General features: G+C 45.1%; 1 protein-coding gene across 1 annotated transcript in view; it reads left to right on the top strand.

Annotated features, from left to right (window-relative positions):
• The window catches only part of LAMC2 (laminin subunit gamma 2), a 77,295-nt gene that overhangs the window by 26,595 nt on the left and 25,768 nt on the right, over positions 1–24,932 (top strand). Inside the window, exons 7-18 of the mRNA XM_063939762.1 lie at positions 522–711; positions 1,138–1,250; positions 4,842–5,060; positions 5,150–5,332; positions 5,877–6,122; positions 9,496–9,632; positions 9,741–9,888; positions 10,406–10,611; positions 17,700–17,779; positions 21,562–21,687; positions 22,625–22,769; positions 24,403–24,552. Of these exons, the coding sequence (XP_063795832.1) occupies positions 522–711; positions 1,138–1,250; positions 4,842–5,060; positions 5,150–5,332; positions 5,877–6,122; positions 9,496–9,632; positions 9,741–9,888; positions 10,406–10,611; positions 17,700–17,779; positions 21,562–21,687; positions 22,625–22,769; positions 24,403–24,552 (1,943 nt within the window). The remainder of the gene's footprint in view (positions 1–521; positions 712–1,137; positions 1,251–4,841; positions 5,061–5,149; positions 5,333–5,876; positions 6,123–9,495; positions 9,633–9,740; positions 9,889–10,405; positions 10,612–17,699; positions 17,780–21,561; positions 21,688–22,624; positions 22,770–24,402; positions 24,553–24,932) is intronic.

Raw genomic sequence — 24,932 nt, 5'->3', positions numbered from 1 at the left:
TAATGTTTATAGACACATGTCTAAAAACGGACAATCACGGCAGAGTTTAGATGTCCATCCCAAAGCCATGGGGCTAAATTTACTAAAGGTTCTTAAAATGAAAAGTGGTGATGTTGTCCTGTCCATAGCAACCAACCAGATTCTGTCTATAATTTCTCTATTGCATCCTAGAAAATGATAGACAAAATCTGATTGGTTGCTATGGGCAACATCACCACTTTTCATTTTTAGAACTTTTAGTAAATTTACCCTAACTTGTTCAATAACATTTGAAAGAAATGATATTTGTGGAGCTTCTGGTAGAGTAGTTATACTTTAAATGATGTAGGTGGAGTCATAAGCTACAATGACATCATTAGTTAAAAGAGGTGGAGCTAGAGATGTAGGGGATGGAACTGGCATAGGTTAGGGGGCTTGTCCTTGGCAGGTGCCTCTAAGCAAGTGCCAGGTATGGCTAACTATAAGCTTTGCCACAAGACCTGCCATTGTTGATCTAACCCTTCTGTGTGCTGTCAATACAGGAGCCTTCCTAGGGGACCAGTCACGGAGCTATGGCCAAGTGCTGACCATTAGTTTCCGCGTGGACCGTGGGCGTCACAGGGCTGGTGCTGAAGATTTGGTGCTAGAAGGGGGAGGCATGAAAATCACAGCTCCATTAACCACTTCCAAAGCTGCACTGCCCTGCAGACTGCCCCAGACATACACATTCAGGTGAGGAGACTGGACCAAAAAAACCTTAACTGCATGTGATAGTAATGGGGAGATTTATCAAAGCTTGGAGAGGGATAAACTACAGAGAGGTAACGTAATAACCAATCAGCTCCTGTCATTTTACAGGCTTTGTTTGAAAAATGTCAGAATGTGATTGGTTAGTACTTTTTGCATCCTGTGATTCCTTTTGCCTTATATTAGTAATTCACCCAACCGACTTTTCAAACATTTGAATTCCCCCCTTTGAACCTTACAATTTTTAATTGAATACATTTTTGCCATTTAATAAATATAAGTTTCTTATCATATTGATTACCCTTACTGTTTTCATACTGAAGCATCTATATGGATGGTGCTTGCCTTGCAATCATTTATTTATTTTTATTATTCTATACTTATAAAGCTCTGAATTTATCCTTCTGACAGACTGGACGAGCTCTCTTTCAGCCCTTGGACTCCACGGATCAGTCACTTTGATTTTAGGCGTCTTTTAAGTAATGTGACTTCCCTACGCATTCGTGGCACCTACGGTGAATACAGTAAGTAACACTAATAGCAACTTATCACTCCTCCTGAAAAATATATATACTGCTTATTTTTGTAAAAGTATCATCAGCCTTTAGTGACCTGTCAGAATTTGCCTCTCAACCTGATGTACAGCTGACCCATACATGCGACAATTCTTGTTCCCATATCTACCTTGGAGAAGAGTTTCACAGACAATATTCCACTTAGTACAAAGTAAGAGAGAGAGAGTGTGTGTGTGTGTGTGTGTGTGTGTGTGTGTGTGTGTGTGTGTGTGTGTGTGTGTGTGTGTTGTGTTGAAAAGAGTGGAGAAGTTGCCCATGGCAACCAATCAGCTGCTCCGTACAATTGTATAGTATGCAAATTATAAATGGCAAATTGGTTGCCATGGGCAACTTCTCCGCAGGCTCACATCTCCACTCTTTTCACTGCTTTATGAATAGACCTATAATCATTCTAAATCACACTTACGAGCAGCAGGTTATTAATAGGGGAAAAATTGCTGGCCCACTACAATTACACATAATTACACAGCTAAAGCTGCACTGTGGGTGGAGCTACAAATGACTGCAAAAACCAATGAAGCTCAGATTCTCAAACAAAATAAACAAGATATAATACAAATAACATCGATAAAGTAAAAATTCCCCCAAATAAACATGAAAGCACACTAAAATAGCATTTAGAGAGAATCAGAATCACTTTATTGCCAAGTATATCAGTGCACAATACACATGTAGTCAGCCGGCAGTGGTAATAATAATAATAATAATAATAATAATAATTTTATATAGCACTCTTTCTCTAATAAGACTCATAGACATGTAGACTTCTAACTAGCATTTATCAAGTGGATTCTATAAAATTATTTGTAGAAGCCTGATTGGTTGCTATATGCTATGGGCAACTTCTTCACAGTCAGCAGTTCCTGGTTTAAATATGGCACCCATAGAACTGATAGGCTGCATGAAACATGCAACGGAACTTGCTGGAGACTGGTTAGTCAGAGCGAATCACATGATACTGTCAAAGATGGCTGCACCCGTGAACTGCACAATTACAGATGATTGACCACAGGCCTCAGGGATTCCGCAGGCAGCCAGCAGGGACACAGATGGCAGTAAGGTGACACTGCCAAACCCAGTAACGGGGACTATGGTGTGTGACAAGTTCTATGTCTTATATAAGGGATATGGGATTTCTGTGTGTGACACGCTCTATATGTTATATTAGGGGTATGACACTATGGTGTGTGACATGGGCTATATGTATATAAAAGGATTATGAGACTACAGTGTGTGATATGGTCTATATGTTAGATAAGGGTATGAGACTACAGTGTGTGATATGGTCTATATGTTAGATAAGGGTATGAGACTACAGTGTGTGATATGGTCTATATGTTAGATAAGGGTATGAGACTACAGTGTGTGATAGGGTGGTATTCATGTGACCGCCGGTCAGCTGACCGACAGTCACATGACCTCCTCCACCAGCCCGAAGGGTCACTATCCCGACGGTCGGCATGCCGACCAACAGGGACTATTTCCACTCGTGGGTGTCCACGACACCCATAGAGTGGGAATAGAACCCGTGGCGACCGCAGGTTGCCACCGAGCCCACAGCGTGGCGAGCGCAGCGAGCCCGCAAGGGGCTTGCTGCACTCGCCCCTCCCCGCCGGGATCCCGGCGTCGGTATGCTGACCGGCGGTCAGGAGACCGCCGGTCAGCAGTACTAAACCCTGTGTTATATGGTCTATATGTTAGATAAGGGATATGAGACTATGGTGTGTGTGATATGGTCTATATGTTATATAAGGGGTATGAGACTATGGTGTGTGATACGGTCTATATGTTATATAAGGGTTATGAGAAATATGGTGTGTGATATGGTCTATATATTAGATAAGGGTATGAGACTACAGTGTGTGATATGGTCTATATGTTAGATAAGGGATATGAGACTATGGTGTGTGTGATATGGTCTATATGTTATATAATGGGTATGAGACTATGGTGTGTGATACGGTCTATATGTTATATAAGGGTTATGAGAAATATGGTGTGTGATATGGTCTATATGTTAGATAAGGGATATGAGACTATGGTGTGTGTGATATGGTCTATATGTTATATAAGGGGTATGAGACTATGGTTTGTGATTCGGTCTATATGTTATATACGGGTTATGAGAAATATGGTGTGTGATATGGTCTATATGTTAGATAAGGGATATGAGACTATGGTGTGTGTGATATGGTCTATATGTTATATAAGGGGTATGAGACTATGGTGTGTGATACGGTCTATATCTTATATAGGGGTTATGAGAAATATGGTGTGTGATATGGTCTATATGTTAGATAAGGGATATGAGACTATGGTGTGTGTGATATGGTCTATATGTTGTATAAGGGGTATGAGACTATGGTGTGTGATACGGTCTATATGTTATATAAGGGTTATGAGAAATATGGTGTGTGATATGGTCTATATGTTAGATAAGGGATATGAGACTATGGTGTGTGTGATATGGTCTATATGTTATATAAGGGGTATGAGACTATGGTGTGTGATACGGTCTATATATTATATAGGGGTTATGAGAAATATGGTGTGTGATATGGTCTATATGTTATATAAGGGGTAATAGACTACGGCATCAACTTACATATCAAGTAGTACTGTCATTGTGTGAAGAGATTTCTCATTGTAAATGCTATATACAGTACAGGTACCAATACACACCAGTTCTGGTGATCGTTTACCAAATGTTACCCCTGGACCACCAACATCTGACAGATCATCAGGCTCTGCAAGATATCGATGTGGATGGTGAACTCATTGGTTTGTCCAAATGCACTATTGGTTCCCCATAATATACAGTCATTTTGCACTAATGCCAGAGGGTCAGATGTTTCAGATGCGACTGCACACCTGGGAGATGATGGGCCATGTGGCTGTGCACTGACTGCAGCACTAAAGATAGGCTCACCCATCTCTACGGATACGGCAGGGACGTGCGGTGAGCTAAATGGCTCACCCCACCGCACGTCACTGGTATACGGTCATTAGGTCGACAACACTTCGGTCGACAGCCCTTAGATCGACCACTATTGGTGGACATGGTCATTAGGTCAACATGGAAAAAGGTCGACATGAGATTTTCCAATTTTTCCCCATTTTTTTTGAACTTTTTCATACTTTATGATCTACGTGGACTATGATTGTGAACAGTAACCTTTGCCGAGCGCAGCAAGGCACCTTCTTGCTGAAGCTCGCGAGCCATGTGAGGGTACACAGTGCACAAATTGGGGTTCCCCATCACTTTACGAAAAAAACAACGCCAATTTTTTTGAAAAAACTCATGTTGACCTTTTGCCCTCCTGCCTATTTCTTCAGCCACCCACTGGTCTGTAATCACACGTTTTATTATCTGCAAAACCAGCTCTTCAACAGAGGATTTCCTATTAGCTTGATTGTTAATATTATAATTAGTATATAGTGTTTATATTTTAGATTTTATGAAATATTACCGTTAAAAGGTTGAATTTTCATGGACTTAACTTTTGAATGTTCATCATCTGTATTTATTATATTTGCCAGGTACTGGATACCTGCAAAATGTTTCCCTGGTCACCGCTCGGCCCGTTTCTGGGGACGCAGCCTCCTGGGTGGAGAAATGTGATTGCCCTATTGGCTACAAAGGATATCACTGTGAACAGTGTGCCCCCGGGTACCGCAGGGAGTCCCCTGCACTTGGGGCCTTCAGCTCCTGTGTCGCCTGCAGGTGCCAGGGTGGTGGACTGTGTGACCCAGAAACTGGTAAGCGTCTCAATGTGTTCCTGATTGGCAATGCCTATAGTCACATTAGAGGTCACTTCATTGTCTTGCCCTTTGGAAACTGTCAATAGGTGACTGTTACTCTGGCGATGAGAATCAGAACATTGACTGTCCCGACTGTTCCCATGGACAGTATAATGACCCTCGGGACCCCCAGAGATGCCTCCCATGTCCGTGTAGTCCTGGCACAGGATGCTCATTGTCTCCAGAGACTCAGGAGCCTGTGTGTGACCACTGCCCTGCAGGGCTGAGCGGTGAGTAACAGGAACACTATGTGCCTCTATGTCATTCATTCTCTCATTACACCATCTATATGACAGAGCACAAATATTACTGTAAGCAATGCGTAGAGGGATTCATCTCCCAGATGTATTGACAGGGAATGTTCACATGTTATTTAGCTTCTTTTAAATACAGGTCAAGAAACGACCTAATACAATATTGTTTGGAAGCTTACAAAACATGGTATCAAATAAGTAGAGATGTTTTATTTGGAGAAGAAGGAGTAGAGTGGAGTCTCTAGACTGATACATTAAGTTAAGGTCATCATCAGTTTTACATGGACAGAAAACAGTTATATTGTAGCGCCCCTTAGTGGCAGAGAAGTGAATCATATAACAGACATCTGGTCGTCTCTGCATACAATTGTTGTCAGAGAGCAGCTCTGCGTTGCTAACCACTGCGCCACTATGCAGTACACAGAAAGATAAAGCAAAGGTACTGGATGGCATATGCAAACTTATAAACTAAGGTTGTCTGAAGGTTTGTAACCCCTTTAAATGTCCCCTATGGCATTAGGTACTCGCTGCGAGATATGTGCAGACGGATATTTTGGGGATCCCGAAGGAGAACACGGTCCTCGCCGTCACTGCAGGCCTTGTCCGTGCAACAACAATATTGATCCAAGTGTAGAGGGAAACTGTGACAGAGTGACTGGAGAGTGTTTGAAATGTGTCCATAACACAGCTGGATTATACTGTGACCGATGCAAGGAGGGGTATTTTGGTAACCCACTGGATCCAAATCCAGAACTCAAATGCAAAGGTATTCTTCATGTTTGTTTAATCAATGGCGTTCAGATGATTCTGCAAAAAATGACTACAGCTATGCAATCAAATATACTGTGTGTAGTGTATCCTGCTGTAAAATCAGTATTTTCATATTGCAGCAGCTATTTTGCTTGGCCGCAGGCCTCTATTAAGGTTGTAAAAGCCTTGTTTTGGTAGGGAGAATGCTGATTTTGTGCGCACAATACACTTTGGCTGGCAAGACATGCTGGGGCATGTAACTCATCCACAGCTGGAGACGCTGTGCTGCCTTAGTCTGTCATAGAGTTATATCATACTTAGGGGGTGTTTCCCATAGCAACCAATGAGACTATTTATTAAGAGTCACTTATATAGCGCCAGCATATTCCATTGCACTTTACAGTTGGGAACAGAATAGTATTAAGACAAGTATTAAGAAAGTAGTAACAGATTGAGAAAGAGGTAAGAGGGCCCTGCTCGCTAGCTTATAGTCTATAAGAAAATAGGAATTTGATATAAAGTATAAGGGTAAGTTCTGCATATTGCAAATGGTCCAGACAGATCCTAGCTATAATTGTATAGAATGTACTGGACAAATGATACCTAAAATCTGATTGATTAGTTGCTATGAGCAATACTTCCACTTTTCCGCATTAGAAGATTTGATAAATCTCCCCCTTGATACAGTATCAACCAATATATAATATCAACATGAATCATTTATTTTCCATAATTGGAAAAGCAAAAATTATGTTTGCAATTTCATATATGTAACTACATAAACCTCATTCTCTTTGTGTTTTCCATATCTTATATGTAAAACACCTCTGTAGACACAACACGTTTACTAACTAAGACTAGCTATAGAGTGAGCACCTTGCTCCCTGCAGTTACTATCTAATGGGCCCTACACACTGATAGATCCGCCGCCGAGCTGCCCGACGGCAGATACAGCCGACGGGCGACCCGGCGGCGGGGGAGCAGTGACGGGGGGAGTGAAGTTTCTTCACTCCCCCCTTCACCCGGCTCCTTAGCAGTGCAGGCAAATATGGACGATCTCATCCATAGTGGCCTGCATGCACAAGCGACGGAGCACCAGCGATGAACGAGCACGGGGCCGCGCATCGTTCACCGCTGGTGCCTCCACACTGCACGATATGAACGAGAACGTTCATATTGTGCAGTATCATCTGCCAGTGTGTAGGGCCCATAAGGTGAAACAGAAGACGTCATACAAAATGCATAAGGGCTCAGTAATTAATAAGGCCACCAGGTCGGTTTCTGTCATACTTGCCTACCTGACCCTCTCTATGAGGGAGAAAATGCTCTGTTCCTGGACTTTCCTGGTAATGTATGATTGCCATCACCTGTGGTGAAACACCGTTCTTATCATTTAACTAGCTCACCACAGGTGATGGCAATCATACATTACCAGGAAAGTCCAGGAACAGAGTATTTTCTCCCTCATGGAGAGGGTCAGGTAGGCAAGTATGGTCTAGACCAGTGGATTCCAAACTTTTTTGAATCATGGTGCCCTAGAATATCAGAATTTTTTTCACAGCACCCCTTTCTTATTGAGAAATTTAGAAAGAAATATTACATTAAGTAGATCACGTTTATATGTCATCCTTAGGGTCAGTTGTGAGGTGAGGGACAAGATTTGCTTCTGTTTGGCCACATTTTATGACTGGCAGCCATCAGCACTGGTTTTGCCTATTATATTGACCATGAATAACTTGAATTGGTCCTGGACCACCAACCTAGGGCACCCCTGCAAGTGTCCCGAGGCACCCCAGGGAGCCACGGCACACAGTTTGGGAACCTCTGGTCTAGACACAGAAACAAAATGATTTGGAGATGGCACCAGAATATCTGAATGATATGGGAGCTAATGGAGAGTATTGGAGGCATTGTGCAAAAGGAGAAGATAGAATCAGTGAGGGTCGAACAAGACTGTCAGTGCATATCTCCCAACATGACCCTCTCCAGGAAGGACAGAATGCTCTGCTTCTGGACTTTTCTCTTAATTTATGATTGATGGCACCTGTGTTGAACAGGTTAATGGATAAGAAAGATGTTTCCGCACAGGTGATGGCAATCATACACTAAGAGGGAAGTCCAGGAGCAGAGAATTCTGTCCCTCCTGTACAGGGTCATGTTTGGAGGTATGTCAGAGGGATAGTTGCTGCTAGGGAATGAAATAAACTGATAACCTACTGTTAAGTTTTGATTGTCTTAAGGACATCCGGGTAGAACAAGGAAAACCATTAGAGCATAGGTGGAGCTCTGGAAACTGCATTCAGGTGGAATGGGAGGTTGTAACAATCACATAGTTCTTCTGCACATGCATAGTTAGCAAAAATCATTTTAATTGAGAAAGACAATCAAGGCCCACATAAAAAATGACACAAAATTGGTAGATGCAAATGGAACAAATTAACCAGATGTCAGAAACGTATAATTAATGTTTTACCCAAAAAAAAAAAAAAAAACATACCCCAAGTTGGCTGGATATTACAGAAGATTTACAGATTACACCTCTACTACATTCTATAATGGATACTATTAAGCATGAACAGATTTTAGCTTAAAAACGTCGTAGATATCTTCTTACTTTGTTAAGCACATTTATTTTCATATTAAATACAGTATATTCTCCATTCTGGCATTCTGCAGATTGGCCACTGGGTGGCACTGTTCTGTTGGTGTCTTTAGGTAATCTGTTGCTCTACAGTAGAGTAACACGTGAATAAGTAAAGCATTGCAGACAAAATTCCTTTCATACAGCATGATAAACATACTATCACAAGTAAAACCTCCAGGTAGACAGCATGCAATTATTTTTTTTTGTTTGAGAATGTACTTTATGTGGAAGTTAGTTCAAAAAATATATAGATTGTTCACCTCCCCCCTCCCCCCAATTTGTCCTTATGTCTTCTTATTTATTTATTTATTTTATTTATAACCAGTTATTTCTATAGCGCACAGATGTTCCGCAGCACTTTACAGAGAATATTTGGCCATTAACATCAGTCCCTGCCCCAGTGGAGCTTCAAATCTATATTTCCTACCACATTTACACGCACACACATTCACAGTACACTAGGGTATATTTTAGTTGGGAGCCAATTAACCTACCAGTATAGTTTTGGATTGTGGGAGGAAACCGGAGTACCCGGAGGTAACTCGCGCAAGTACGGGGAGAATATACAAACTCCACACAGTTAGGGCCATGTTATGTATTTTTATCAAAATATATAAATTTTATCTGTAACATTACTATATATAGTTTCTTTGATCACAGTGTAATACAGTCAATAGAAAAGGATGAAATTTCATTTTTAAATGTTCTATCCCCTTTAATGTTATATTTCCTTCTTCTCTTGCAGCGTGTCACTGTCATCCAGTAGGTTCCCAACAACCGAGTTGCCAAAAAGATGGCTCATGCCAGTGCAAAGCTGGATTTGATGGGGATCACTGTGACCAACCAGAGTGCCCCGACTGTTACTCTCAGGTCAGCGAGAAGGTACATTTCTGCCGAGTCACAACTCATATCAGCATCAGGGACAAATGTGCTGCAGTGTTACTATCAATTATGTCTCTCTGTATATCTAATCTCATTGTTATTGTCTAGGTGAGTCTGTACAAGAGACAACTTCAGGACCTGACTGGTGCCAGCAATGGTCAGTCTCAGGTCCCAGACACACGTTATCTGGAGGACCAGATGAGAAGAGCAGAAGAAGTAACTCGGAACATGTTAAGAGAAGCAGAATCCGCTCATGGTGAGACTTGATCTACAGTAATGAGCTGCCAAAGCAATGACGTTTGATCGCTTCGTGCTATTGTGTCCTGGTTGTGTAAAATCCTACATTCTGTACGCTGGTAATGCTGGTCACCATTGTCCAGTTTGATAGCTAAGTCAGAGGTTCCCAAACTGTGTGTCGTGGCTCCCTGGGGTGCCTCGGGATACTTGCAGGGGTGCCTTGGGTTGGTGGTCCAGGACCAATTCAAATTATTCATGGTCAATATAATTGGCAAAACCAGCGCTGGTGGCTGCCAGTCATAAAATATGTGGCCAAACAGAAGCAAATCTTGTCCCTCACCACACAACTGACCCTAAGGATGACCTATAAACGCGATCTACTTAATGTAATATTTCTTTCTAAATTTCTTAATAAGAAATTTTTGGCCTATGGGTGCCGTGAAAAAAATTCTGATATTCTAGGGTGCCGTGATTCAAAAAAGTTTGGAATCCACTGGGCTAAGCGCTTGTTTGGTAACTGTGAGCTTGTTCCTCAGGTGCAGAGCAGTCCTTGCAGAAGCAGATGTCAGGGCTACAAAGAGGACAGGCTGAGGCCCAGAACGACCTGGAGCAAGTGCAGGGGAAGCTCCGAGGTGCAGAGACCCAGACCGGTCAGTACCAGAGCCAGCTGCAGGATACCAAGAGGAAGATTGCGCTGGCACGGCAGCAGCTGGAGGAAGGGCAGGCCGACCTAAACCGCCTGGTAACTTGGTTTATCCCACTAATTAAAACTTACTCCAAAATGTACACAGACATAGAATACGATGGCAGCTTAGAACCACTTGGTCCATCCATAAAAAGCACTTTTCCCATCTTCAGTTAAACATATATACATTGAGACTGAACATATTAGGACCATCTAGGACCCCAAGCATTGGAATTTCAGAAGAGACAACTCCAGATAGAATGTACTTGTTAGGAGAGCAGCACTCTGCACTGTTTCCGATGCTGCATACACTGGGCATTAGGACCCAGAGTCTGCGGGCAGGTGCGACCTCCATCCTGATGTATTACTGCACATATGCACACTGCAGCCATCTTTACTATGATGTTCATGGCCCCTGGGTCCAGCCATTTCTTCAATGCTTACCTATTTGGAGCCCCACGTCAGAGCTGCACAGTCACTGGAAAAATGATGCAGTGGCCATTTTCCTGGCATTTTACAAATGCAGTAGAAAAATCTCCAGGAAAATGGCCGTGCCCTACACGTCCCCAATCTCCCTGGCACAGCGCCAGAGTCTACTAATGAAGCACTGTCCAGCTGCCGGCTAGAGAGAGAAGGGAGCCCAGGCGGAGACTGCACATGGGCCGCTTTCTCTTTTAATGGAATTGGTATGTTATTCGGACAGCGTCATCCTGTCTGTCGAAGTTCCAGCAGCGAGGCATTGAGTTTCCTTGCGCGCTTGCTGCACTCGCCACGCTTCGGGCCCGGTGGCTTGCTTCGCTCACCACAGTTTATATTCCCACTCGGTTAGTGGCGTGAATACCCTGTGGAGGTAGGAATTCTGTATTTCCCTGGCTGTCGGGATTCTGGCATCAGTCTTCTGAAAGCCGGGATCCTGACAGCTGGTATTTTAACTGCATCCCCTTTTAATAAGCCCTTGCACAATACCCACGAGGTGAGACGCTATTAGCCTGTGTATATACCCTGTGTTTGATATCTCTGCTGTTAAGAATATTAAATGAAGATCTTTTCTCAGATATACAGCTTGTTTCCACTTTACATAACTGGACATCACACTAAGGGGGGGTACACACCTAGAGATGTGTGCTGAGCGATCTAGCAGAGGCCGATCAACGCACATTTCTCCCCCCACTCAGCGCACAGTGCTGTGTTCTGAACATGGGGGGGGGGGGGGGGGGGGGCTCACTTCACACAACAGTGAAGTGAGTGTCCCGACTAGATTGTGACTGCATGCAGGCAAAATCTAGAACCGGCGATAGCGACGCGCGGGGTCGCGCATCGCTATCGCTATGGGCATACACACGGAGTGATCCGTGCTTAATTTCTAAGCAATCTAGTCAGATTAAGCCCCCTTAAAACAGGAGACACAATTATTGTCTTTAGCTTCAATCCTCTGTCAGTAATGCTGAAATTATTCCATTTGTCATAACAGTACCTGGGGTGAGTTTAACCACCGAAAAAATAAGAATTTACTTACCGATAATTCTATTTCTCATTGTCCGTAGTGGATGCTGGGGACTCCGTAAGGACCATGGGGAATAGCGGCTCCGCAGGAGACTGGGCACATCTAAAGAAAGCTTTAGGACTAACTGGTGTGCACTGGCTCCTCCCCCTATGACCCTCCTCCAAGCCTCAGTTAGGATACTGTGCCCGGACGAGCGTACACAATAAGGAAGGATTTTGAATCCCGGGTAAGACTCATACCAGCCACACCAATCACACCGTATAACTTGTGATCTGAACCCAGTTAACAGTATGATAACAGAGGAGCCTCTGAAAAGATGGCTCCCAACAATAATAACCCGATTTTTGTAACAATAACTATGTACAAGTATTGCAGACAATCCGCACTTGGGATGGGCGCCCAGCATCCACTACGGACTATGAGAAATAGAATTATCGGTAAGTAAATTCTTATTTTCTCTAACGTCCTAAGTGGATGCTGGGGACTCCGTAAGGACCATGGGGATTATACCAAAGCTCCCAAACGGGCGGGAGAGTGCGGATGACTCTGCAGCACCGCATGAGAGAACTCCAGGTCCTCCTCAGCCAGGGTATCAAATTTGTAGAATTTAGCAAACGTGTTTGCCCCTGACCAAGTAGCTGCTCGGCAAAGTTGTAAAGCCGAGGCCCCTCGGGCAGCCGCCCAAGATGAGCCCACTTTCCTTGTGGAACGGGCTTTTACAGATTTTAGCTGTGGCAGGCCTGCCACAGAATGTGCAAGCTGAATTGTACTACAAATCCAACGAGCAATCGTCTGCTTAGAAGCAGGAGCACCCAGCTTGTTGGGTGCATACAGGATAAACAGCGAGTCAGATTTCCTGACTCCAGCCGTCCTGGAAATATTTTCAGGGCCCTGACAACATCCAGCAACTTGGAGTCCTCCAAGTCCCTAGTAGCCGCAGGCACCACAATAGGTTGGTTCAGGTGAAAACGCTGGAACCACCTTGGGGAGAAACTGAGGACGAGTCCTCAATTCCGCCCTGTCCGAATGGAAAATCAGATAAGGGCTTTTACAGGATAAAGCCGCCAATTCTGACACGCGCCTGGCCCAGGCCAGGGCCAACAGCATGACCACTTTCCATGTGAGATATTTTAACTCCACAGATTTAAGTGGTTCAAACCAATGTGACTTTTGGAACCCAAACTACATTGAGATCCCAAATTGCCACTGGAGGCACAAAAGGAGGCTGTATATGCAGTACCCCTTTTACAAACGTCTAAACTTCAGGGACTGAAGCTAGTTCTTTTTTGGAAGAAAATTGACAGGGCCGAAATCTGAACCTTAATGGACCCCAATTTCAGGCCCATAGACACTCCTGTTTGCAGGAAATGTAGGAATCGACCCAGTTGAATTTCCTCCGTCGGGCCTTACTGGCCTCGCACTACGCAACATATTTTCGCCAATTGCGGTGATAATGTTTTTGCGGTTACATCCTTCCTGGCTTTAGATCAGGATATGGATGACTTCATCTGGAATGCCTTTCTTCCTTCAGGATCCGGTGTTCAACCGGCATGCCGTCAAACGCAGCCGCGGTAAGTCTTGGTACAGACAGGGTCCTTGCTGGAGCAGGTCCCTTCTTAGAGGTAGAGGCCACGGATCCTCCGTGAGCATCTCTTGAAGTTCCGGTTACCAAGTCCTTCTTGGCCAATCCGGAACCACGAATATAGTGCTTTCTCCTCTCCATCTTATCAATCTCAGTACCTTGGGTATGAGAGGCAGAGGAGGGAACCCATACACTGACTGGTACACCCACGGTGTTACCAGAGCGTCTACAACTATTGCCTGAGGGTCTCTTGACCTGGCGCAATACCTGTCGAGTTTTTTAATCATGTGGACGACTTCTGGGTGAAGTCCCCACTCTCCCGGGTGGAGGTCGTGCTGAGGAAGACTGCTTCCCAGTTGTCCACTCCCGGAATGAATACTGTTGACAGTGCTATCACATGATTTTCCGCCCAGCGAAGAATCCCTGCAGCTTCTGCCATTGCCCTCCTGCTTCTTGTGCCACCCTGTCTGTTTACGTGGGTGACTGCCATGATGTTGTCCGACTGGATCAACACCGGCTGACCTTGAAGCAGAGGTCTTGCTAAGCTTAGAGCATTGTAAATGGCCCTTAGCTTCAGGATATTTATGTGAAGTGATGTATCCAGGCTTGACCCTAAGCCCTGGATATTCCTTCCCTGTGTGACTGCTCCCCAGCCTCGCAGGCTGGCATCCGTGGTCACCAGGACCCAGTCCTGAATGCCGAATCTGCGGCCCTCTAGAAGATGAGCACTCTGCAACCACCACAGGATGGATACCCTTGTCCTTGGTGACAGGGTTATCCGCTGATGCATCTGAAAATGCGACCCGGACCATTTGTCCAGTAGGTTCCACTGGACAGTTCTTGCGTGGAATCTAACGAATGGGATTGCTTCGTAGGAAGCCACCATTTTTACCCAGAACCCTTGTGCATTAATGCACTGAGACTTGGTTCGGTTTTAGGAGGTTCCTGACTAGCTCGGATAACTCCCTGGCTTTCTCTTCCGGGAGAAACACCTTTTTTCTGGACTGTGTCCAGGAACATCCCTAGGAAACAGAAGACAAGTCGTCGGAACCAGCTGCGATTTTGGAATATTGAGAATCCAATCGTGCTGCCGCAACACTACCTGAGATAGTGCTACACCGACTTCCCACTGTTCCCTGGATCTTACCCTTATCAGGGATAACTAAAATTCCCTTCCTTCGAAGGGATATCATTTCGGCCATTACCTTGGTAAAGACCCGGGGTGCCGTGGACCATCCCTACGGCAGCGTCTGAACTGATAGTGACAGTTCTGTACCATAACCTGAGGTACCCTTGGTGAGAAGGGTAAATTTTGACATGAAGGTAAGCGTCCTTGATGTCCCGAGACATCATGTAGTCCCCTTCTTCCAGGTTCGCAATCACTGCTCTGAGTGACTCAATCTTGAATTTGAACCTCTGTATGTAAGTGTTCAAAGATTTTAGATTTTAGATTTAGAATCGGTCTCACCGAGCCGTCTGGCTTCGGTACCACAATAGTGTGGAATAATACCCCGTTCCCTGTTGCAGGAGGGGTACCTTGATTATCACCTGCTGGGAATACAGCTTGTGAATGGCTTCCAAAACTGCCTCCCTGTCAGAGGGAGACGTCGGTAAAGCCGACTTTTGGAAACGGCGAGGGGGAGACGTCTCGAATTTCAATATGTACCCTTGAGATACTACCTGAAGGATCCAGGGGTCTACTTGCGAGTGAGCCCACTGCGCACTGAAATTCATTGAGAACGGGCCCCCACCGTGCCTGAGCTTGTAAGGCCCTAGCGTCATACTGAGGGCTTTGCAGAGGCGGGAAAGGGTTTCTGTTCCTGGGAACTGGGTAATCTCTTTTCCTCTCCCTCTGTCACGAGCAGAAAAGAGGAACCTTTTGTCCGCTTGCCAACAAAGGACTGCGCCTGATACGGCGTCTTATTTTGAGAGGCGACCTGGGGTACAAACGTGGATTTCCCAGTTGTTGCCGTGGCCACCAGGTCTAAAAGACCGACCCCAAATGTCCCCTTTCAAAGGCAATACTTCCAAATGCCGTTTGGAATCCGCATCACCTGACCATTTTACTGGTAGAATTGGACAACGCACTTATACTTGATGCCAGTCGGCAAATATTCCGCTGTGCATCATGCATATATAGAAATGCATATTTTAAATGCTCTATAGGCAATAATATACTATCCTTATCTAGGATATCAATATTTCCAGTCAGGGAATCCGACCATGCTAACCCAGCACTGCACCTCCAGGCTGAGGCGATTGCTGGTCGCAGTATAACACCAGTATGTGTGTGAATACATTTTTGGATACCCTCCTGCTTTCTATCAGCAGGATCCTTAAGGGCGGCCATCTCATAAGAGGGTAGAGCCCTTGTTCTTACAAGCGTGTGAGCGCCTTATCCCCCCTAGGGGGTGTTTCCCAACGCACCCTAACCTCTGGCGGGAAAGGGTATACAGCCAATACTTTTTAAGAAATTATACATTGTTATCGGGGGGAAACCCACGCATCATCACACACCTCATTTTATTTCTCAAATTCAGGAAAACTACAGGTAGTTTTTCCCTCACCGAACATAATACCCCTTTTTGGTGGTACTCGTATTATCAGAAATGTATAAAACATTTTCCATTGTCTCAATCATGTAACGTGTGGCCCTACTGGAAATCACGGTTGTCTCTTCACCGTCGACACAGGAGTCAGTATCCGTGTCGGCGTCTGTATCTGCCATCTGAGGTAACGGGCGCTTTAGAGCCCCTGACGGCCTATGAGACGTCTGGACAGGCACAAGCTGAGTAGCCGGCTGTCTCATGTCAACCACTGTTTTCTTATACAGAGCTGACACTGTCACGTAATTTTCAACAGTATATCCACTCAGGTGTCGACCCCCTAGGTGGTGACATCACTGTTACAGACACTCTGCTCCGTCTCCACATCATTTTTCTCCTCATACATGTCGACACAAACGTACCGACACACAGCACACACACAGGGAATGCTCTGATAGAGGACAGGACCCCACTAGCCCTTTGGGGAGACAGAGGGAGAGTATGCCAGCACACACCAGAGCGCTATATATATATACAGGGATAACCTTATATAAGTGTTTTTCCCCTTATAGCTGCTGTATGTTTTAATACTGCGCCTAATTATAATTAGTGCCCCCCTCTCTTTTTTTTAACCCTTTCTGTAGTGTAGTGACTGCAGGGAAGAGACCGGGAGCTTCCCTCCAACTGAGCTGTGAGGGAAAATGGCGCCAGTGTGCTGAGGAGATAGGCTCCGCCCCCTTTTCGGCGGCCTTATCACCCGTTTTTCTGTATATTCTGGCAGGGGTTAAATGCATCCATATAGCCCAGGAGCTATATGTGATGTATTTTTTGCCATGTAAGGTATTTTTATCCTGTTTTATTGCGTCTCAGGGCGCCCCCCCCAGCGCCCTGCACCCTCAGTGACCGGAGTATGAAGTGTGCTGAGAGCAATGGCGCACAGCTGCAGTGCTGTGCGCTACCTTATTGAAGACAGGAACGTCTTCTGCCGCCGATTTTTCCGGACCTCTTCGCTCTTCTGGCTCTGTAAGGGGGCCGGCGGCGCGGCTCCGGGACCCATCCAGGCTGGGCCTGTGATCGTCCCTCTGGAGCTAATGTCCAGTAGCCAAGAAGCCCAATCCACTCTGCACTCAGGTGAGTTCGCTGCACTCAGGTGAGTTCGCTTCTTCTCCCCTTAGTCCCTCGATGCAGTGAGCCTGTTGCCAGCAGATCTCACTGAAAATAACAAACCTAAACTAAAACTTTCACTAAGAAGCTCAGGAGAGCCCCTAGTGTGCACCCTTCTCGTCGGGCACAGAAATCTAACTGAGGCTTGGAGGAGGGTCATAGGGGGAGGAGCCAGTGCACACCAGTTAGTCCTAAAGCTTTCTTTAGATGTGCCCAGTCTCCTGCGGAGCCGCTATTCCCCATGGTCCTTACGGAGTCCCCAGCATCCACTTAGGACGTTAGAGAAAAAATGAATATTTGTATGATGTGTACTCATTTTGCAATGTTTTTTTCCCCCTGCAAATGACAGACATTTCCTTCTGCAAATTTGCCCTGGAGTTCAGGCTCTTCCTCACAGCTTGGACAGGAGGCCCAGACTATAGCAAACAGGTAGCACAATCGTTTATTCTTGCACCTTTTGGAATATTCCTTTTTGCCACACAGTCACACACCAGGGAAAATGTATACAAATATTCTGTAAATGGAGTGAATGTGCTATTGTTCCAGATGATCGTTATCTGCTGTCAGTGATACCCCTTTTCCACTAGTGAGCACGGGTCGCAGCCAGGAGCCTAACATGGGTGCTACCCGGCTGCGGCCCATGCTCAGCCCCCTTTCCCACTGCGCTCACCAATCCAATCCGGCATATTGCCGGGTTTGTGATGCTGCTGGTGACGCGGCAGGGGCGGCGCTGGGAGATCACATGATCTCCCAGCGCTGCCCTTCCATACAGTGTGAACGGGAGCCGTGTCGCATCGACACGGCTTCCGTTTACACTGCACAGCTTACCGGGTTGAACACGTATTCAACTCGGCAAGCTACCCGGGTAGGATTCCCGGATCACTTGATCCGGGAATTTGCAGGGGGGAGCTTTTCCACTAGAAAAAAAACTAGTGGAAAAGGTCCACTAGAGCTAGTGGAAAAGGGGTATAAATTTTCAGTTTGGATTCTCCATGTGCCCAGGGCCTGATTAAGGGTTCCAGCCGCCCTAGGCTAATACAGAAGTGGCTGCGCCTCCACCCCCCCCCCCTCCCCCCCCTCCTCAATTTTTTGGCATCAAATTTTTTTCCGCTCATATGCAGATACTAGTCTGCAATTATCTGTCAAGATTGATCACATATTCAATTATTCTGAATTGCTGATACAAATTGTATTTTTTTTAAACTATAGAAACATAGACTAATGATAATAATACGAAGTGAATATTAAATATAGTTGTCAAACTCACCGTTTACATCAAGATCCTTTTTCTTGAAGCTGCAAAGTTTTCGATTATATCATCATACTTCAAGTTCTGCAGGAAGTCACTTTCAATGAATAACAAAGAGCTGTGAGTTTTTCTTGATGTCGGCAAGTTCAAAAGATCAGCGATGCAGGTGGATAATCCCATGCTGCGCAATGCGTAGGAGGGCCGACATAGCGGGCACCAGATCACCTTGTATGTGTAGGGACCGCCTGATATATCGGCCCTCGGACCTTCCATCGCATCGGCAGCACACATCGCCTCGTGTGTGGGCACCCTGAGTATGCTGTGTTTGTGTATATATGATATATACACAAACACACTAGACAGATACATACACGTGTATGTATACATATATATCTAATCTGTATCTGTCCAATTATATTATTTAAAAAGTTATATTTTTTAATCTTAAATCCCCCCCCCCCCTCTCCCAGTTTCCCTGTAGGCTGCTGCAGCAGCTGTTTACTTACAGAAGTTACACTGACTAGCGCATGTAACTTCTGACGGGTCACACTGGCAGCCGGCTCCTGCTCGAGTCAATGCTGGCCTGGCTGCAACAACTGACACTGATGTATATCTTATTATGCCGCGGCGCTGCGCCAGCCCAGACAGTCCCAGAAAGAGCAGCACCCGGCAGCTTCCCCCAGTCAGCAGCCACACAGCATCCGCGTCGTCTGCAGGAGGACGGGGACGCTGCAGGTTTTACCAGTCATCGGGGATTCCAAACCAAATCCCCAGAAACAGCCCTGTTTTCGTGCGAAGACGGGTCTGTTTCTACTGAAAACAAACAGGTTTCCCTGAACCCGTGTGTTTTCGGGAGAAAGGGCATTTTTTTACAGGCAATCAATCTGGATACGTTTTTCGCACCCGATGTTTTACCGGGGCATATACGCGTAGAAAAGATAGTCAAAATTGACACATAGCCAAAATCGCACATAGGCCCTCATTCAGACCTGGTCGCAAGCAGGCGATTTTTGCACTGCTGCGACCAGGTAATCGCTGCCTACAGGGGGAGGTGGTAATCGGTGTGCAGGAGTGCGAACGGATGTGCAGAGAGCTGCACTAACAAAAGTTTGTGCAGTTTCTGCACAGCCCAGGACTTATTCAGCCGCTGCGACGATCCGGACCGATGCTGACGTCAGAAACCCTCCTTCCGAATGGCTGGGCATGCCTGCGTTCTCCTGGACACTCCTTAAAAATGGTCAGTTGCCACCCACAAAACGGCCTCCTCCTGTCAATCTTCTTGCGATCACCACCGGCGATCGCTTTCTTCGTAAAATCCGTCGCCGGCGGCCGACGCGTCTCTGCATTGCGGTGCATACGCATGCGCAGTTCAGACCTGATCGCACCGCTGCAAAAAAGCTAGCGTGCAATCTGGTCTGAATGAGGCCCATAGTATCGCAAGCACAGTCATTATGTGCTTGCGATACCGACCTAGTCCCTATCGCATAGTGAGAATCGGGCTTAGCCGGAATCTCACCGTGTGTATGCACCTTTAGATGGATTTTGCAAAACGTGTGGAAAATGGGCATACAGACTTTATTTCTGATACAGGGGTGGATAAAAGACAAATTAATAAAATTAAAGGAGCTGAATGAGGGTCATTGGACAATAATGGGGATTCAGATAAAAGGTAAAACTAATACAGTAAAACTATTTCTGGGTGTGATTCTTAGGGTGAGATTCAAATGTTCCATCCTCCCCTCCCGCCCCCATCGCGCCCGCCGGCAGTATTCAAATGTTGCTGCCGATGGGCGCGATATCAGCATTTCAGCTCGCCACCATGACTTTAGTTGGGTTTTGCCGCTTTACGCGGCTAAACCTGTCTCTTATGGGCGAGGTAATGGGGCCATAGAATATCGCCCCGCGATCAACCGTCACTTTAGATGGGAGATCGGGCGCAATAAAACATTTGAATCTCGCCCTTTGAATCTGTTTTTATTATTTATATACTATTATTTATGTACTAGTAAAATGGACCCAGTAAAAGCCTGGTCCCATCAGCCCACCCCTGTTCTGCCTGTATAACACCCTCTCTGCCCCATCCCTACTAAACTTACCAGTCCTCCTTTCCCTTACTGGTGATCTGTCCCGTCTGTGTCCCTATGCATGGTGGATATAGGACTGAGCACTCACGATTATTATTTAGATGAGAAGTCAGTGCTCAGTATATTGGCCTGACCAATCTGCGGTATATAAGATTTACTTTTTAAAGCTTCTGACTTACGGGTACCCCCGCAAGTTCAACAATATAACTGGTAGATTTAAAGCAGCAATTACTTCTAAGGTAAAACCAGGCTGGTTTTGCATTAAAAACTTATTGCTGCTTTAAATCTAGTGGCTATATCACTGCATTCGTGCCAGTATGTTAAACTTATTAAGTACTTAAATAAGCCGTTGCCAGTATAATGTACCGAACCAGCTGTTTGAGCAGCCCCATAGCTCCCACAAGGCTGACACTCTATAGTAACGTTGCATTGTTATGTGGGAACAAATGTCATATGGGGGGAGTCCATCATTACATATGTTTTACTGGGGTAGAGTTTTTTCATTAAGGAAAATGAATGAATTATGACTTTCTTGTTGTTGTTATGGACCCAGAATAGATTGCACATATTTAATCAATGTATCCATGACAACAGTTGGAACCAATTGGTACGCTCTGCCACAGAGAGCAAACTATGGTCCAACAATAATTAAATTAACTATGAGCTGGGATGAGAATGAATGCTAATTAATGCTGAACAATATACTGAGACGTGGGAGGATGTTAGGGAAAATTAGACTCTCTATAGATTTTAATTGCTATGCCCCAATGTTATGATTTTTGTATGACGTTCAATATAAATATATATTAAGCATATTCAGCCCAATAATATGGAGACTTTTATTTTACCTGACACACTTTTCTCTCCTCACTTCCCAGACTTGCCCAGGAGGCTCAGACTGTGGCACAGGACGCAACAGATGCCCTGGAAGATACCCAGAGAGCAATGCAATTACTACGTTCCGGTGACACAGATCTCAATGGTGCAGAGAGACTGCGAGCAAGGTATAGGATTTGGAGAAGATGCAATGTATGAGTGAAATACATACAAAGCATGTGTGAAGCCTTCTATACAGAACAAGTAGAGGTGTTACCCATAGCAATCAATCAGATTCCACCTCTCATTTTATAGGATGTACTAAATGAAGCTGATTAGGTTTTCTTTTTGTTAAGCAACAAATTCAGTACATGTTAAGCATAGCAATGTTTATTCTTCTAGAAATCATCTCAAAATCTCTCTGGAGAGAAAATAAATATGGCTACAAAAACCAGTCTCTGTCATTCCGCTACAAAGACATAAACTGGTAGACAAATGGTTCCCGACTTTTGGGCAGCCAGGTCGGCTCAGCAGCAGGGCACTGCATAGGTTGGGGGCGTGATTCATCACTGATTGCATGATCAGCCCCCGGGATCTCTTACTTTACTCGGGAAGTGGGCGTCGGCGGGCTAGCGGCTACGGGAGATGTGCATGATTTTCACGGCAGCCAAGAGCACCACCCGATATTCTGGTGCCTCCCGGCCTTTCCCCAAACTCTTAGTCTGCCAGGAAGTAGCAGACAATGCATTAAAAACCAGGGTGGGCAAGGCTAGAGGGCACAGTGGGGAGAGCATCTGAGAAGGGGTGGCACTTTGAGAGGGCCTGAGTATAATCCATTCTTTGGACACCTATGCCTCTCCAGTTGATGTGCAACTGCAAATCCCAGCATGCCATGCCAGAGGATTCCGCCTTCAGAGAAATCTATCTTCCAGACATTTTTTTTTCATTGCCCTGAAATACAACAGACTGGCTCAGGTCTGAGCATGAGGCATCCAAGCTACTGTTACTCACAGTGAGACAGTTCATCAGAATATGTATTCACTGTATTGTAGGATCAACACAATATGTGGATTTCCATTTCTGCCATCTTGCACATGTTCAATAAATTGTGGTTTGCATTTACAGATTGTATGATGCCCGCACCCAGGCTGGGGCAGTGGAGGCAGAGGCCATTCAAGTTGCTGCGGCTGCAGAGAGGTCTCATCAGAATAGCATGCAGACAGCACGGTTGCTGGCACAGGCCTCACTCATGGACCCTGTGGGATTCCAGGTAACGGAGTCTGCAAGAACCCTGCACTGCACATCAGTTTCTATTGTCCCGCTGAGAGTGAGAGGGCTAACAGTGACTTGAGAATACTGATAGTAACATAATACATCCATGAAAACTTGCTCCGCACCAATTCCTGGAAATCTGAAGGACAAATGATTGATGCTCGGTTATCTGACTTCCACACGCCAGTAGTAGTTTTAATTATTGGTAAAAGACAGAAAGGCAATGTCCGTGGATGTAAAAAATATAAAAACACAACACAAAACACATCCCCTCCAATTACTGCTTAAACCATTGAGAACCTGGCCAAATGTTTCCATGGCAACTGTTATACAATCACTATACTGAATTGTATCGATGTGGAGATTAGAACTGTGAAAAGGAATCTGCTAAAATGTTAATATTGTCACTAGTTTCACTGGTTATGTCCATGTTTAAAAAAAAAAAAAAGTTAACATATATTTATGAGGCTAACGCACATATATGAAAAAACGCACATCTACCATCAAATTCTTTGACATGCGGGGGAACGCCCAACGACTGGCAATTTTGCCCAGCATGCCGGGTCCAGCCCCCCCCTTCCGCAGACACGCAAAAGCATTGCACAGCGGCGATGCTTTTGCATGTTTCGAGTAGCCCTGTGCCTACGCAGACTAGCTGTGAAGGCAGCTGGCTACCCGCCATGTTAAAGGTCACAGCCGCTGCATGTGACATCAAGCAGCCGCCAAGAGCCACCCCAGCAATGGTCCGGACATGCCTCTGTTTTGGTCAGACCGCACCTCTTAAACAGAGCCTCGATGCCCACAAAACGCTGCGTTGACGCCCAGGTTCCCGCCCCCCTCCAGGTCTTAAACTACGTTCTGAAGAGAATTCAGTTTAGGATCTTGCACATGCGCGTGTCAGCATACTCGCATGCGTAGAAGTGCAAAAATTGCTTAACAGGGTCTGAATTAGGCCCTATAATCCAACAGGGAACCATAATATATTCTTTTACAGTCTCCAAAATACAAAGCTGTGAGTGATTACAATTGCTGGAATTATTTAGTCGTTAACCAAAACTATACAATAAAAATAAAAGCCATTGTAAAAGGTGAGATTGCCGAAATTTTTTTAATTTATGCTGTAATTACTTTTTATTAGGCATCACACAGCATTTAGCTTCATTCAGAAGACTTGCAGGAGTACAGCGCCAGATAATAGACATCTGCACGTAGAGAGATTGGCAGGGCCCTGGTTAAACAGGGGGCGTGACCTCATCACGGAGGTGTGGCCATGCCCTTTTAAAAAAAAAAAAAAAAACAGATGAAAAACGTACTGTTTCCACTGCGTGGCAAGTTGCGACCTGCACATGGGGGCCCTGTGCACCCCTTAGCCAGGTACAGATCCAAGAAATGGGGGGGTGCTGCGATCAGCAACAACCTCCCTGGACAGCACAGCACACAGCAACGTGTGCTTGGTTGGGAGAAGAGGCTTCTGCTGGCTGACAGGTAAGAATAAGGAGGGGAGGGAAAGCGGACCTGGGCCCCTTCAACAAGCCTGGGCCCAGGTAATTAGTCAGGTGGTGCGAGTGTTGTTATTATTATTAGCCATCTATGTATTATAAAGTCAGAACTGATCTATCCTTGATCACTAGGGAGAGATGGACCGTCTCAATGGAGAATCCTTATCCCTGAGAACCTTGGTGGAAGGAGAAATATCTCAGAGCAAAAACTTGCAAAGCAAAGTTACTGTCTTGGAAGAGGCGGCAGAACAGCAGCTTCAGGAGGGGCAAAAGTACAGCTTGGTAAGAAATATGCAATTTATACATCTGCCCAGAATTTGATTACGTAAATTACCTACTATGCATTTTTGTGTTTCTTAAATATAGAAAGTAGCACTGAATTTAGGTTTATGAGACCAACAGTAATTAAACACTTAAGTGTAAATGGAAATATATAAGGAATACTTAAACTTATGGACAAAGTATATCAAGTAGGAATATGCATTGTTAACTCGAACAGATGAATCATCTAATTGGTACAGCTAAATTCAGAGTTGCATATGTGGATGGATCTCGCAAACTGTGTATGCATCACAGGCGTCATATGAAGTTACAGTTACAAGGATATACGTTCAGCATGTCCACATTCACAATTTGTACAGACAATTCTGGGGTTAGTCTGC

The sequence above is a fragment of the Pseudophryne corroboree genome, chromosome 9 (genome assembly GCF_028390025.1).
Source record: "Pseudophryne corroboree isolate aPseCor3 chromosome 9, aPseCor3.hap2, whole genome shotgun sequence".
In the NCBI taxonomy this organism is placed as follows: Eukaryota; Metazoa; Chordata; class Amphibia; order Anura; family Myobatrachidae; genus Pseudophryne; species Pseudophryne corroboree.
The sequence above is the reverse complement of the archived record's forward strand: the minus strand, read 5'-3'. Positions and strand labels throughout refer to the sequence as shown.